Below are 14,462 nucleotides of genomic sequence, written 5' to 3' on the forward strand. Positions count from 1 at the left end.
GAACTTTCAAATATATATAACTAGGGCTTGGATTGGTGTTACGGGGCACACGGCCAATGAATGGAAAGGTCTGGATGAGCTGGATCGTGTGGAAACCGCCAAAGGCGGTTTGGGTTAGCTGTCAAACCCGGATTCTTTGACTTAAATCTTCGATTTCGTAAATCATTAATTTTCCCCCATTCATTAATCTTTGGCACTTTCCTTCTTAGCTTAAAACACGTAAATCATTTGTTATGATATATTGCTTTTCTAATTACGGTTTTAATTACAAGATGGTGTGGTTGATTTTTAATTTCAATAATTTGGCATACATGTCAATTGGAAAATCCATAAGATGCACAGATAGTGGAAAGTACACGGCCTAACCTACGCCAATGTCATTAAATTAATTAAAGAGTTCTAGTTATTTTACTGAAGGCTCCAAAAGCAGATCTAGAATCATCTACATCATTAACTCGGTTTTTTCTACACTAAAACAATTGAAAGCAACCTACACAAAAAAACACACACAAAAAAAAAAAAAAAAAAAAAAAAAATCAGCCTTCTTTCAGTTTATGCAAACCACCAGAAAAGAATAACCTTTCCTAATAAAAAGGTGGTCACCGGGAATCAAACAAGGGACCTTGGAATCACTCATGAGAGTTTGTTTGTTTGTTTGTTTTTTTTTTTTTTTTTTGAAAACACTCATGAGAGTTGATTCTTTTGTGCTTGAAATATACATCATGGTTAGACGTAGTTGATTATCTAGAAGTTTTAGATGTAAATAAAAATGGTGTAAAGCGCCATTAAGTAATTCAGAAATCATCACTAATATCAAATTTATATCTGGTTTAAGAAGGTTTTTTCTTGGAATTATTGAACCCAAATGTGAGATTTTAGCGCCGAGTGTATTTTCTTTTTTTTTTACCGGCAAAGAACGACATGCCAACCATCGTGACATCGGGCGATGTGGTCAAGGTCGACTACTCGACCGCCGCCAGCCCCTTGGCTCTCCCCAGGCGCGGAAACCCGACCTCCACATGCCCGAAGGCACGACAGTGGAATATCGGTAAAATCTCGTCTCCCATCCAAGTTGAACCGGTGCCACCCGTATTCGCTCTTCACCTGTATGCCGCAGAAAATAATGAGAAAAGTGGAATCAAACCTGGGAAACAAGAAAACCCAATTCTTTCCCGAACCACTCCACCACTACCTCATTGGCACTGAGTTTATTTTCTAAGGTGTTACATAGAACAATAAAATTACCAGAATTTTGGATTTGGTCCCTAGTTTTCTTAAAATACATGCATGGTCCATGTGGTTTGCACTTTTAGACACATTTAGTCCCTAACTTTTTAAAAACTACACGAATTGTCCCTATGGTTTGCACTTTGTAACGCATTTAGTCACTAACTTGGACCTGCTGAAACATTTAGATTTGTGGTCTGTGGACTAAATGTGTTACAATGTTCAAACCACAGGGGACCATCCATATACTTTTGGAAAACTATGGATCAAATCCAAAATTTTGGTAAACCACAAAGACCATCCGTATACTTTACTATATAGAAGATAAACAAAACGGCAATGGATGTGTACAAACGAAGAAAAACCAGGCAAAACATACCCTCCTACTGTAACACAGTAGCTAAATCTCACATCTGCAATGGATAAAAGGGTTTATAAAGAATACCGGACCTCAAATATCAACAACACATTCTGGGCGCACTGGGTGTTGATCCCATCATATTTTTTCTGTTAACCTTGCTTGGGTGTGGGTAGTACCTGGATGGGTGAAGAAGATAACATATCAAGACCATCCCCATTGTTGTAGAGGTGGACCAAATTCATGGCTGACTTGCAAGAGAGAGGTAGGAGTGAAAAGGAACGGGTCCAACGTGGTGAGGACAAATGTGAGATGGTCTAGTTGTCGGCAGTGACGAAGCTTGACCCGAATGACGGGAGGGTTGAAAACGTATATATAACAAAAAATTTCTATAGAATCGGAGGGGTCGAAAACGTATATACCCAAAAATTTCTATACGAAAACTACATATATATAACGAAAAGTTCGGAGGGTCGGGCGCCCCTCCCCGCCCCTTCTATACTTCGGCACTGGTTGTTGGTTAGTGTCCTACTCAAGATTTATTTACGAAAATATAAAGTGTGTACCAATAAATAAAAAATAATAATAAAGTAATGGTGTGTTGGAATAATTCAAAACTTTAAATACACAAACCAAGTACAAATCATGATGGCGCGAATCTCAACCCAGTGATAGTTGATATAACCAACCCACTTTTCCCTCCACCATTCACTCCAATCCTCACATTCCTCCCCCAAAACTCTCTCCCACATTGCGTAAATTCAATTCAACCCCCACCACACCAGATCTCTCTCTTCATCCACCACTCACCGGAAAATGGCATTATCAGCGCGCGAACAGAACGTCTACATGGCAAAACTCGCCGAGCAGGCCGAACGCTACGACGAAATGGTCGAATTCGTCGAAAAAGTTTCAGAAACCGAAGAGCTCACTGTCGAAGAACGCAACCTCCTGTCTGTTGCGTACAAGAACGTCATAGGCGCTCGTCGTGCTTCGTGGCGGATCATTTCATCGATAGAGCAGAAAGAGGAGTCGCGCGGGAATGAAGATCATGTGAAGGTGATCAAGGATTATAGATCGAAGATTGAGGTGGAGCTTACGAGGATTTGTGATGGGATTTTGAAACTTCTTGACTCGAGACTTGTTCCTTCGGCTACTACGGGTGATTCGAAGGTGTTTTATTTGAAGATGAAGGGAGATTATCATCGGTACCTTGCGGAGTTTAAGACGGGTGGTGATCGGAAAGAGGCTGCTGAGAGTACTCTCACTGCGTATAAGTCCGCTCAGGTTATAATTGTTAACATATGTTACTGACTGAGATCATATGCATTTGGAAATGAAATTGGTGAAGATGATGAAATTGATCTAGATTTTGGATCATTTTCTGACTTGATTTCATCATCTGAATCAAACATTGTATGTATTGACGAGTTCGAGTCAGGTCGGGTCAGATAATTAATTCATGGTAATTTGTCTTTATAACCGATAAAGTTAAGACCTAAAATAAGGTAATCATGACTACGAAAAGGTTATGTACCTAAGGCCAGGAGGTGTGGCTTAACGCCACCCCGCCACCTCATCACTTATAGCGCCCTGGCGCGCCAAACACCATACCACCGCCGTTAGAGAGGAGGGGGGAGGGGGGGGGGGCGGGCGCTAAAGGCTCTCTGCCAAGGTGCTAATGGGCGTTTTGGCTTGATCGAGGCATTTGGTCAAGATAAGGGGGCGCTATGGCATTGAGGGGGGCTTTAAATCATTGCATGCAAGTTAAAGGAAGGGACTTTAAAGCCCCTATGTGACATGGCGTTGAGGTGCCGCTTATGTGACGTGATAAAGCCCCTAGGGGCTTTATACCTACCACACCCTCCAGCCTAATCGACTTCATGTTCATTTTTTTTCTTGGTTTTCATTTTGTTTTTCAAATGCAAAATGTATAAATTTCATCTTTTCCAAGTAGAGTTAATTACGTTTTTCGTCCCCGTGGTTTGTTAAAAAAATCAACTATTTCAGTCTATTAGTTTAAAAATTGATAAAACAGTCCCTGTAGTTTCACTTTCGTAACAATTACGGTCCACTTCCGTTAACCTTGAGGGTCGGTGCTCAAAATCTTGAGGGTCGGCGCTCAAAATCTTGAGGGTCGTTCAGAAAATCGTTATATGCATTACATTTAAATTTATTTTAGAAAAATAGTGGGTCAATTGACCAGTGTGTATTAGGTCCGTCCGTCCATGATTGTATACATTGAACAATATTCTTCTGCAATGATCCTTGATAAATAGTTGTCAATCTATTTCAATATTTGCAGGATATTGCAAACACTGAACTTGCCCCCACACACCCGATTCGCCTCGGTCTGGCTCTCAATTTCTCTGTCTTTTACTATGAAATTTTGAACTCTCCAGACCGCGCTTGCAGCCTTGCAAAACAGGTATGAACATCAAAATATGAGAAGAAATTTGGACCTATGGTTCGCTTCGGTTTCTTTCCATCTAAACTGACATGATTGCGTGTTTGTTTTCTTCTTTCTAGGCTTTTGATGAAGCAATTGCCGAGCTAGATACTTTAGGTGAAGAGTCGTACAAAGATAGCACCTTGATCATGCAACTCCTTCGTGACAACCTCACTCTATGGACCTCTGATATGCAGGTATGGATTTCGTTTGTCTATATTTCTAAATTCGACCCATTTACTTATTAATAAGTTGTCATAGGGTTAAATAAAAAATAAACTGAGGCGTAGCAAAAGCTCGAATAGAGCCAATCTTAACCAAGCTTGAGCAGATACTAGAGTTCAGTTAATGAATTAAATTTCTAATGTGTTTTTAATTTAAGAATTGTTGTTTACTTTTGTAAACATATAATTACATAGGATATATAATTTTAACAAGGTAATTATTTATACTTATAAAAGTTAAATGTGAATATAAATAAAATAATTAAATTTATTAAAGAATAATAAACGAGTCGAGCTCAAGTTTTTAAAACTACTCACAAGGCGAGCATCTCCAAGGGGACATTCTGGTGGTTAAGTGATGTGCGCCCAGTGGCGGATCTTGCCCGTTGAACCTGCCAGGGCCGAAAGACACGGACACTAAAATTAGCACTACGGCCGAAAAACTTGCCAGGGCCGAACATAGTATATATACAAAATTTCGATCGAAATGTGGAAAATTAGCACTACGGCCGAAAAACTTGCCAGGGCCGTGGCCCTGCCACGGCTCCACTAAGATCCGCCCCTGTGTGCGCCAATCCACAACTAATAGTTTAACAGTTCAAATCCTGCAAGGCGCAGATTGTGGTGTATTTATCCTAGAGAATCGGGGAATTGTTCAGAATAAAGAGAAACTCACAAGCTGAGCTTGAAATTTAGACATAGAGCACGAAATGACCTAAGCTCGGCTTGTTTACACACAAAATATATTCAAAGTAATTTCTCGGCTTATTTACATGCCTACCAAAAAGTAAAGGGGTTGAAAAGAGTCCAAAATGTACTGTTAATGCAAACAACCTAGTTAATTTCTTCATTCAAGATATAATATTATTTGTGTAATAATATATAAAAATTATTTCGGATGCAGGAGGATGGAGCTGATGAAATTAAGGAAGCATCTGGTGCAAAGCAAAGTGAGGGGCAACCGCAGCAGCAACAGTGAGACCCCTCATTCTTATCTTTGTTTAGGAGAATTTGGCACCTTATTTCTCCATCTTTATTTCCTCAACTTTTAAATTTAGTTTCATGTCATGTTTAAATGATTAGTAACTCTTTACTTTTGGTAACTAAGTTTTTCTATTCGGTTTTAGTTTCACTCATGTGCATCTACGAATGCGAATTACCAAACGGAACCATCAATTAATCGCTGGATATTGTATTTTTTTAAAGCTTAGTGTCGATCGGTTAACCGAACAATTTATATATTTTACCTATACGCGAAAACTAGATCAATCGATTATAGATTTTTAAAATCTATCGGTTATGATTTAAATCCTATTATGAACATAGACACTCAAAACTCAAAAGCTACACGACCATGTTTTTAAAGTTTTCGCTATTTATTCAAATTATACCCGTATTTATTACCATAATATATTTGTTAGACTAGTCTCAGGCTGGTGTTGTGGCAACTGGCTAGCTCTTTGGTCAGTGTTTTAGTTTAACTTGATGTGTTAGGTAGGGCTATGGGTTGGTTTTTGGTTTTTTAAATTTTCAAACCTTTAGCCTAAGATTTCATTTAAACATTCTTAATAAATTTGGATCTGATTTTTTTTTTGTTAAAAATAACAAAATTAGCCAAAAACTCAATAACAAACATTTAAACAAGTTCGATTTTGTTCGCTTTTAACACGAGGTAATGGCGGTTAAAAAAAGACGCCTGTTATTTTTGTGTGATTTTTTGTCGCTTTAATTCGGTTTGACTTTTGGTCTATGTATGTGAAAGGAGAGTTATGTCTTGTTTGAGTGCATTTTGGTTGGGAACTTAAATCCAAGCAAAAGCTGTGGTTACGAAAAAAGGTTCTATTCGCATTTGTGAACTCAATTTTAGGGCTTGGATATTACGAAAGATTAGTTAGATACTAATCGTCTATGATCGAGTTCGCCTTAGCTAGCTCGACCCTGCACATATGAAGTTCACTTTCGAACAAGTTGAAAATAAATCACACTTTTTAAGAATCATAATAACACATAGAATACAATGAACAAGTTGGTATGAGTTTCCAAAGAGCATATTATTGTGAAAAATAAAGCTATTGAAAACTTTTAATATCAATTTATATGTCATGTTTTAATGTTAGCTAGTGATATTCCCCCGCACGTTGGGCTAATATTCGGTCGGTATTGATTCAGTTCATTACAATATCGGTAACGCTTTCGATGATACTGATACATGTACTAACGTTGTTCGGTCGGAACGGTTCGATTCGTCAAACGTATGTGTGTGAATTAGAAGTCCAGAGACTTCTTTCCTAATTATAACGTATGTCTAACAGTATGCGTATTTTAGACATAATACCACTTCCGAGTGTATAAACTAACTTGGGCCAAGGCTTAGCCGGCCCAAGCTTAGCCTCCAGGCTCCAGCAGCAAGCTATTTCCTCCAGCAGCCCATTTTAAATTTGAAGCCCATTTATCCAGAAAGACATAAAACCTCGCACGTACATGTAACATTTATTAGAAAGTCAGCCTAGCTCAGACCTCGTGACGAGCCAAATTGGCTTGTTTTGGCTCGCTTTTTAGCTTGATTCGGCTTAGCTCGAATTAGTTTACTTATAATATATTTTATTTTTATATACATATAATATATTACAAAAATGTGATTATTATTTACATGTATTTAGGCTTGTAGTTTGATATTTATGACATATTTAAAGATTGATTGCCGTGCTAATGAACAAATATTGTATTTACTTGAAATATAAAACTTATTTTGCGTTGTTGAATGTGATTTTGGCTTGTAATATATTAGGTTGAACTTATTTTGAATATATTCTTTTGAAGTATTAAATAATATTTTAGAATGTCGAATTTTGAGAGCTATGTATTAATTTTTATTTTTAAAATTGAGCCAAACCAAGCCGAGCTGAGCCAGCTCGGTTTAAAACCAAGCCGAGCCCGAGCTTAGATTTTCAGCTCGATTTCAAATCCGAGCCGAGCCGAGCCAGCTCGGTTTATAATCGAAACGAGCCCGAGCTTGCCCTAACTCGGCTCAGCTCATGAACAGCCCTAGTTTTAAGGGGTTCACATCTAAGTTTAGATGTGTAATAGCCTCATATTCACTTTCCAATAAACTTGTGTGTTACAATATGTGTGTTACAATATATATTGTAACGGATTAGGATTAAATACAAAGGATCCTAATTGTAAGAAGTGTAAGAAGGATTTATAGAGTGACAAGTGTCCAATAACCTAAAAAAACCCACTACACAAAAAAAAACCCACTACAAAAAAAAAACCCCTTAAACATCCACCACCACCAAAAACCTAAACCCCCCCCCCCCCCACATCACCCACCCTAAAAAAAAAAAAAAAAAAAATTTTGCCGAGGGGGTGGGGGTGGGTGTTTAGTTTTTTTTTAGATTTTTTAGGTTTTTGGGGGGTGGGGGTTAGGTTTTTTGGGGGTTTTTTGGTGAGGTATAATTTTTTTTTTTTTTTTTGTTTATTTTGCCGGGGGGGGGGGGGGGGTGTGGTGGGGGTGGGGGGTTTAGGTTTTTGGGTGGTGGTGGGGTGGGGTGGGGGTGGGTGTTTAAGTTTTTGGTGGTGATGTAGTGGGTTTAGTTTTAGGTTATTGGACACTTGTCACTCTATAAATCCTTCTTACATTTCTTACAATTAGAAGCTTTTGTAGAATAACTTGACCCATATTATAACATCACTTATTATAAGTCGATGAGATGATAAGATGTTATAATTTCAACACCTCTTCTCAGCTCGTTAGTACGTTAATGATAATACAATTCCGTTTTCCATCAGATTTTTATCAGAGTGAATTTAACAAACATTAAAAGGATGAGGTGACAAATTTCCATTATAAATTAGGTTTATGTAGTTTTAAACTTTTAATTCGAGATCTGAACGAATTGATGCTTCGTAAATTAGGTTTGCAAATTAATCCCTCATTTATTGAATGCTCGTTTTGGTCCATTATTCTTGAGCATCTCTCCGTGCAAGACAATGAGCAGAAAAAACAATAACTACACAATAACGAAAATAATTGAAAGAAACCTGTGATTTGGTTATATTTTTTTTCTTTTAGGAAACTGCCATTTTGGTCTCTGAGGTTTGGTCAGCTTTGCTACTTTAGTCCAAATTTCAAACCTCTTGCCATTTTGGTCCCTGTGGTTTCAGTTTTATTGCAATTTTGGTCCAAATCTCAAATCAGGTCAGATTTCTAAAAAAAAAACCCTGATTTTTGTCCTTTTCCTCAGGAGCATTTTGGTCATTTTAAGAATTAATATATAAACAAAATAAAATAAAACCCTCAAAAAAACTCTGCACACTCTTACCTGACTCCTCTCTCTCTAAAAACCCAAATCTCTCTCTCTCTCTTCTCTCTCTCTCTCTAAAAACCCCTCTCCTCTCTCTCTAACACCACCATGAACTCCACCACCGCCACATAAACCAGTCGAATCACTCACCAACGCGGTTTCAAATACCCGATCACCCTCTAACGACATTACCTCAGGGTTTTACGCAGCGAATTACCTAAATCCAATAGCACCATCACCGCCGGAAGCATCGATCTTGAATTAAAACTACATAAACCTAATTTACGAAGCCTCAATTCGTTCAGATCTACGATGACGTGTACCTTAGATTGATCCACCAATGGCGAATTTGAGAGTCCGAATACCGTGATTTGATTCGAATAATGTGTAATTTTGTGATTATGTTTGTGGGATTTTGAGCTGTGGTGGTTTCCTCTGTCGCCGCCACCCATAAAAGAATAGATATAACTCGGATCTGTCGTGCCGGTGACTTCTCTCCGGTCTCCACTGCACACACACACACACACTCTCTCTCTCTCTAACTGTTCACCAGAGAAACTAAACCCTCTGTTTCTCTCTCTCCATCGACTTCCGATGATTTCAAATCTCAAACCTTTTAGTGATGCACATGTCGTTATCAGGAGAACAATTGCTTTTTAGGCTGAAGGGTAGTGGTGGGAGGTTGTGATTGTGGGTATTGGTGGTGGAGGTGGTCGTGGAAGATGGTGGTTGTGGGTGAAGAGAAAGAAGATGGAGGGTTGAATGTGTGATACAGAGAGAGAGAGAGAGAGTCGGAGATGAGAGTGTATATATATATATATATATATTATTTATATAATGCAAAATGACCAAAATGCCCCTGAGGAAAAGGACAAAAATCAGTTTTTTTTTTTTAAATCTGACCTGATTTGAGATTTGGACCAAAATGGCAATAAAACTGAAACCCTAGGGACCAAAATGGCAAGAGGTTTGAAATTTGGACTAAAGTGGCAAAACTGGCCAAACCTTAGGGACAAAAATGGCAGTTTACTCTATTTTTTTCTATACCCTGTTGATGGATTTTTTTTATATATATAAATAATGCTAGGTTAAAACCCCGTGTATTACATGTTGGTGCATATTCTGTGACAACACTGCTTAATATAGACTTCGTTGAAGACATTGCTGAAATTCATGATATGAAGACAATTTCATGTATTAGTCTAGGGGGAGATTTTTAGGCCCTAGAAGTGTGATACTTACGCATCAGATATATGTAATGGGCTATGGTTGCAAACTGAGCTTTACCGGGTTAGTTCATATTAGGTTTTGGACCTTTAATAGGTCATAAGGCCTTGCCTATGGCCATGTGGGCCAGGCAAGCCCATGGGGAGCCCATGTAGGAAAGTGGGCTTACCTAAGTATATAAACTAGTTTGTGATACAAACTAGGGTTTAGACCTCCAAGTTACATAATTTGGAGAGATACAGAGGGAGGCAATTTTGTGGTGTTTGTATACTCATACCAGACGTTTTCGCTAATCAATAGTAATAGAAACGTGTGTGAGTTAAAAATATTTTCCTTGTTCTACGTATTTCTTGTTTTTCGGTTTTCTTGAATTTCACTAAGTTTGGATTCCGTCCATCCTTAGACCATGCGTAGTTGTTAGCCCAATAATGCCCCCACCCTGGGGTGTTTTCTGCCAAGTGGCAGTCAAGTCAGCATGGGGACATTATTGGGCGTTATTGCAAAAGTGTCGTAGTGGGAATAATGCCAACAATGCCCATCCAATCATTACACAATTATTTATTTTTTTAAATTGAAAACTTAAAATACTTTATTGATTTAAAAAAAATACACTACTAGAAATAAAAAAAAAACGAATAAAAAAATGGAAATAAAAAAAATAAAGTTAAAAAAAAGATGATGATCTAAAGTCCGTATTTTTCCTCGAAATCTTCCTTCAACTCCAGATCGGAAGACGACTCCACCGGTTATTCCCGGTTCTCTTATCTTTTCTTCTACCGGGCGGTCGGGCCAACTCTTCTCTCGCTCCGGTTCGGGTTGCGTCTCCGGCACGATATCCACATCGGGTTCGGGTTGTTGTTGTGATGGTTGCGAGCCGCCGGCTTGGCCAAAGCCGAAAGTGGGTGGCATGAAAGGAGTAGAGCCACTTAAGAAAGCCGCGTACGATAACATGTTTGGGTCCATGTCTTGAAGGTTAAAGGTTTGTTGCGGTTAGGTTGTGTTCGGGTTCCCGGGTCTTGAGGGGACATCAAATGGGGTCGGAATGGGTTCATACTTTTATAAATTGTAAAAGTAGTAGAGAAAAACTTTGATGGAGGGTGAGTTTTTTATAAAGAAGCGAATGAAAAGTGGGGTTTTTATAGTGTTAAATGGAATTTAAAAAAAATATATATTAAAGAAAGTTACCATTGAACGGTAAACTCGTTCCCCAATGCATCAATTCGGCGTGTTTCAAAAAACGCCAAGGAACAATTTTTCGCGAATAACGCCATAAAACGCCGAGGAGGCGGCACCCGGGCGTGTTCCGGCGTGTTTGGGCAATTTAAAAAAAATCGCCCACTACGGGCGGTCTTAGTGATTATTTTATATCATTGTTTGATCCAGGTTTTGGGACTTACAATGACCATAAGGCTATGTGGTGTAGTGATGATCCAAATCATCATCACAACCACTCTCTATGGCAGCGTCATGTCACTCCACTGTCATACACCATCCTTATCCAATACCCTATATGGTGTGGTCATGATCTAAACCACCATCCACTCTCTATTTTTCAATTAGTTTTTTTTTGTCTCGTTCATCAAATTCAAGAAAGGGGGCTCGTGATCTCCATGGAAATATCTAGGGAACCACCGTGGTATTGGGAAGGAGCGTTGTTTTATGACATTCATATCCTGTGTGATAATCAATGATCTTGTAGGATCGATGTCGGACCTGAACTGAGTCGTTCAGAGGCGTTCTATACACTATGAAAGGCGGAAAGACATAATGCATGAATTCAGCTAGATCTTCACTAATTACTGTCTTTAGATTGATATAACACAATTTACAATCAGTAGACAAACCGGCAGCACTTCGGTATCACAAACTAATTCCGTGTGGAATGACATAGAACTAACCCTATATATAGCCAACTAATTCCGCATGAAACATACTTCACACGGAATTACATTTCATACGATATTACATGTTTCAAACGAAATTAACATTCACACGGAATTACAATGTAATTCCGTGCGGAATTACGAAGATCTTCATGCGAAATTAGCTCTAGTTCAAGATTCCTCGATCTTCGTGCCACGTGCAATGCAAGACTCGATACAAGATGAAGTCGACAGATGTATGCACCAACAAACTCCCCCTCAGATGTTGACGAGTCTACTGTATGCCGAGTCTTTGCATCTTCAGTCTTTATCAGTCTAAATGCTCTCTTTTCTATCAGCACCAAACAAACTTCCCTTTTCAACATGTCCTTTGCAGGACCAGGATCGTGATCTGGCTCTAAAGCTTTCTAATTTTCTTGATCAGATCTCTTGATTTATTAAGTTCATCAGCATCATCAACTCCAGAATCGTAATCTGGTGCTTTGCATCCACAGGCTCCCCTTTTGCAAGCAGACTCCCCTCGAGTTATGCTCGAAATCTGGATTGACACCTAGTATCTATTCTGATCTTCAGGTATCGGAACCTGGCTTTCTCTAATCACCGAGTCCTCAGGTATCGGAACCTGACTCTTCTCGAAAACAAACCTGCATTGTCTCTACCACAAACATAAGATTTTTGATTTTACAGTAATAATCTCTGATAAACCACATGTAGATGAGAATTCAAATATTTTCATGTGCCTGATAACCACTTGTATGATCAAAAACTTCAAAATCTTTTCTCATTTATATTACAAGCTACCCCTCAAAATGATCATCATGTTTAGCATTCGGAATTTTGAAAATCAGCTCTTCACCATCAGTTGTCGAAAATCTTTTTGGATTTTTCAAAAGTTTATGCTAAAACACACTGAAAATCTTTTTGAAATTTTAAAGAAATGGCATGCAGTAAATAAATATTTACAGATGATCTTTTTGTGAGTTTGTGTAAGAGAATCATATCAGTTTATGAGACAAATCACCAATACCGTTAAGCTTTAGACATTTTAAGTTCTAAATGATTCACTTAGATTGTCAGATACTTGTCCACTTAAATTTTCACACAAAGTTCAATTGTATCGAGATACGAGATTAATGTTTTAAGCACTGATGTGTGCTAGGTGTAATATATTTTAGATGTATATTCTAAGCCCTTTTTACACTTTTAGCCAAGTTTTAAATTTGTAAAACACGATATTTACTAACACTAAACACACATATGGGCAAGTGCACCCATCGTGGACGTAGTATAGTGTTGGTAAGATACCGAGGTCGTCCAAGGACACAAGAGCTTTTAGTACCGGTTTATCCTCAATGTCTAATCAAATCAAAATGTTAGAAAAAGATTTTAAACTAAGAAAATAAAACTAACTAAATGCTGAAAAATAAAATAAAAATAAAAAAAAGATGGAAAAGATGAATCATTTGGATCCGACTCGTGTATTAGTATAACCTTTGATTATTTTCGCACTTTTGCACTTGTTTAAGAGATTATCTTAGTTATTGTAGTAGGCCCCTCTTTTGAAGGCGACGTTACCCTCAACCCAGTAGTTTGAGTCAGCAATGATACAATCCTAAAGGGTCGGATTATTGAAAGATAATGAATTAAGTTATTAATGCAAATTATGGTAGGCCCCTCTTTTGGAGGTGACGTTACCCTCGACTAAGTAGTCTGAGTCAGCAGGGATACATTCCTAAATAGCCGGGTTATAGTATTAATAGTAGTTAACTTATGAGGGGGTCAAAGAGTTTGGATCCCCGCCATCCAATACCTTTGGGTATTGAAGGATATCCTACTAAATTTGACCCAGGTCCCTTGCGGGACCTCTAAACGCTGAAAAAGGGCAAGACCTTTACCAAACCGTTCCCTTAACCCCCGACCAGGTAGCCAACATACCTCCATATAGATCGTGGAGATATGAATGGTGAAAATCTTTTATTTTATATAGACAGTAAAATAATGCCAAGACACCACGGACAAACGATAAGGAAAAGTCACCTTCAACATAAGCAACTAGTTATTAAAGTCATTAATACAAAACCAAATAAAAAGTGCAAAAGATTAAAAATAAAAAGTATTATACTAAACACTTGTCTTCACCAAGTGACGTAAGAGACTTAGGCAAACATGGCCTTGATTGTCAAGAACTCTTACGATCAATCTTGGATCCCGAGACGACACACACACTCTATGATGGACAATGGATGATGGTGGTGGATGATGGTGTTGTGATGGTGGTGGGTGGTGGATGAAGTGTGAGAGAGGTGGTGTGCCCAGGGATGAGTTGCAATGAAGCCAAGCACTCCTATTTATAGGCTGAACAGAGGCCTGGGCACGGCCCCGTGTCCGCTGGGCACGGCCCCGTGCCCGTCTGACACTATCTCTCCTTATTAATTGTAATTCGCAATTACAATTAATGCGCCTGCAGTACTTTGGGCACGCCCCCGTGTTCACTGGGCACGCCCCCGTGGTGAGCAATAGAAGTTTCTACAGGTTTGTCTTTTCTGCTGCTTCTTGGGCACGGCCCCGTGCTCGCTGAGCACGGGGCGTGTTCAGTCTTCTGCCTTCTCTGTTTTGCTTGGGAGGATGCTGTCAAGGGGTCGGGCAATCCACTTTTGTTCATTTTCTTGTATTTATGTTAGATTTAGCTGCCTTTTGGCTTCTTTTGTTAATTTGAGCTCATTTAATCCTGAAAATACAAAAGGAAGACAAAAACACACTTTTTCCAACATTAGTACTTAAAAAGGG

General features: G+C 38.6%; 1 protein-coding gene across 1 annotated transcript; it reads left to right on the forward strand.

Moving 5' to 3' along the window:
* The first annotated feature begins 2,265 nt into the window (after positions 1-2,265).
* On the forward strand, positions 2,266-5,463 carry LOC110919690 (14-3-3 protein 2). Its single transcript, XM_022163954.2, has 4 exons — positions 2,266-2,872; positions 3,891-4,013; positions 4,115-4,231; positions 5,163-5,463. Exons 1-4 carry the CDS (start codon positions 2,402-2,404, stop codon positions 5,235-5,237), a joined length of 786 nt encoding a protein of 261 aa, XP_022019646.1. The 5' UTR covers positions 2,266-2,401; the 3' UTR covers positions 5,238-5,463.
* Positions 5,464-14,462: the final 8,999 nt, after the last annotated feature.

Source organism: Helianthus annuus, chromosome 2 (genome assembly GCF_002127325.2).
Source record: "Helianthus annuus cultivar XRQ/B chromosome 2, HanXRQr2.0-SUNRISE, whole genome shotgun sequence".
Taxonomy (NCBI): domain Eukaryota; kingdom Viridiplantae; phylum Streptophyta; class Magnoliopsida; order Asterales; family Asteraceae; genus Helianthus; species Helianthus annuus.

Excerpts from the sequence above, each read along its gene's own strand:
- LOC110919690 (XM_022163954.2), top strand. The coding sequence starts at position 2,402 with ATGGCATTATCAGCGCGCGAACAGAACGTCTACATGGCAAAACTCGCC. Across the intron at positions 4,014-4,114 it reads CTTGCAGCCTTGCAAAACAG|GCTTTTGATGAAGCAATTGC; the intron begins GTATGAACATCA and ends TCTTCTTTCTAG. Across the intron at positions 4,232-5,162 it reads TATGGACCTCTGATATGCAG|GAGGATGGAGCTGATGAAAT; the intron begins GTATGGATTTCG and ends TTTCGGATGCAG.